The sequence below is a fragment of the Triticum dicoccoides genome, chromosome 3B (assembly GCF_002162155.2).
Source record: "Triticum dicoccoides isolate Atlit2015 ecotype Zavitan chromosome 3B, WEW_v2.0, whole genome shotgun sequence".
In the NCBI taxonomy this organism is placed as follows: domain Eukaryota; kingdom Viridiplantae; phylum Streptophyta; class Magnoliopsida; order Poales; family Poaceae; genus Triticum; species Triticum dicoccoides.
Genome location: NC_041385.1, coordinates 80,381,125 through 80,383,350, shown reverse-complemented (window position 1 = coordinate 80,383,350; position 2,226 = coordinate 80,381,125). Strand labels below are relative to the sequence as shown.

General features: G+C 48.5%; 1 protein-coding gene across 1 annotated transcript; it reads left to right on the top strand.

Annotated features, from left to right (window-relative positions):
- The first annotated feature begins 276 nt into the window (after nt 1-276).
- LOC119274865 (40S ribosomal protein S5) lies at nt 277-1,969 on the top strand. The gene is made up of 4 exons (XM_037555607.1): nt 277-348; nt 449-720; nt 1,373-1,576; nt 1,661-1,969. Exons 1-4 carry the CDS (start codon nt 277-279, stop codon nt 1,713-1,715), a joined length of 603 nt encoding a protein of 200 aa, XP_037411504.1. The 3' UTR covers nt 1,716-1,969.
- Nucleotides 1,970-2,226: the final 257 nt, after the last annotated feature.

The following is a 2,226-nucleotide window of genomic DNA, read 5'->3' as shown; positions in this document are numbered from 1 at the left end:
CCTATTTTGGGCCGAAAAGAAAAACATGTACACCAGTGGGTTCAGCGAAGTCCCCGCAGGAAAAAAAGGAGCGGGTTCACCGAATCGGATCTCCACCGTCCGTCTGGCCGATGCGCTCGCGCCCCGCCACCGTCAGATCAGAAACCCTAGCCCCCCAGCTGTATAAAAGAGGATCCCCTCGCACTCATCCCCGCCCCGCGCGCCGATTCCACTAGGTTTTCCAGCTCTCCCGCACCCGCCGCCGCCACCTCCCCACTCCCCACCACCCCCTCAGCCATGGCGGTCGTCGAGCCGGTGCCCGGGGGCGACGTGAAGCTATTCAACCGCTGGACCTTCGAGGATGTTCAGGTGAGAATGCCCTCCTCCCTTTCCCCACTCCCCCACGGGCGGTGGCCTGGGGAGGCGCAGATCTGGGCGGTGGCTGACCGTGGCGGCCGTGTTTTCGCAGGTGAGCGACATCTCGCTGAACGACTACCTCGCGGTGACGTCGATGAAGCACTACACCTTCCTGCCGCACTCGGCCGGCCGCTACTCGGCCAAGCGCTTCCGCAAGGCGCAGTGCCCCATCATCGAGCGCCTCACCAACTCCCTCATGATGCACGGGCGCAACAACGGTAAGAAGATCATGGCCGTCCGCATCATCAAGCACACCATGGAGATCATCCACCTCCTCACCGACGCCAACCCCATCCAGATCATCGTTGACGCCATCATCAACAGGTACCGACCTCCATCTGTTTGTCCTCTCTGCAGTCTTGTCTCTAGGTGATGATAGTTTTCCGGCAGTGACTAGTATTAGATCCACTTGAGTGAGTGGTGTTGGTAGTCGAATATCATTGTCAGTTTAATTTGTTCAACTGAAACTATTGCAGTATCCAGTTTAATGATATGTCTAGTACATCGTAGAATATTAACAGGTTCATCTCTTAGTTGAAATCTTGTACTGTGATTCGGATGATAGCCATGTGGTAACCCGCTAGACGGTATTGGCAAATTCCTGCTTCATATTAGGCTCTACCAGTTTTACTGTTTTGTTCTAGATGTTTTCGGTAATGAATGATCCGTGTTTGGTTTAACAGACTTGTAAATTTGATAAATGGTGAATTCTAGTTTGCTAGCAGTACCTAAAATTTCTTGCCTCAAAATGCTTGATTCTGATAGCACTGCTGAGGAAATTCTAGGGAGTGACAGTGTCCATTACCAGTGTTTTCCTAGATACATGCTTATTTAACTGTGACGTCTGTTGATTTTGTTCAACTTTGGATACTGTAGTTTCTGACTGAGTGCCTTAACTGTAATTGTGAATTTGTGTTGTATCTGGGCTCTTGATTTCTGTATGAACTTTGCTTGATGTGCTATTACCCTGTTGCAGTGGTCCACGTGAGGATGCTACCCGTATTGGGTCTGCTGGTGTTGTGAGGAGGCAGGCTGTGGATATCTCCCCCCTGAGGAGGGTGAACCAGGCCATCTACCTTCTGACCACTGGTGCCAGGGAGAGCGCCTTCAGGAATGTCAAGACCATTGCTGAGTGCCTCGCTGATGAGCTGATCAATGCTGCCAAGGGCTCATCCAACAGGTAATACCATAAACCCTACTTCTCTTCTTATCTGTCAATTTGAATTGAAGATGAGTGCTCATGGATGCCTTATCTTGGTTGCAGCTATGCCATCAAGAAGAAGGACGAGATTGAGCGTGTTGCCAAGGCTAACCGTTAAGATGGATGTGCATCTGAGGGTCTCATGCTTTTGGCTGGAGATTTTGGACTGAATGTGTTTTACAAGATATCTAGAACTGTTTTAGCTATGCTTTAAGTTTGTGATGAAAGAACATTTCGATGTAGCGGCAAGGACTTGCCTGTCTTTATGAAACCAATTCCTGTTCAGACAAATTTGGAGATGTTGAATGTGTCGTTGTGTTCTCTCATGATATGTCTTATCTAGTTCCGGGAATGTGTCGTTGTGTTCTCTCATGATATGTCTTTCTAGTTCCGGGAATGCTTATTTCACTTTGCAATGGTATGCTACTATTTCATTCTTGTGCTGTCGTAGTTGTCATTACCACAACTTACTCCTGACCGTTTTTGGCTGTGTTTCTCCTTTTGGCTGCCTTTTGTTTCAAACTTTGTAAAACTTTCATCAAAGTAACACAGGCACCAAATCAGTGCCTTAGCCCCCTGCCTTTTGTGTTTGTGTTTGTCTTGTGAAAGACATCTTTAGGAGGTCAATA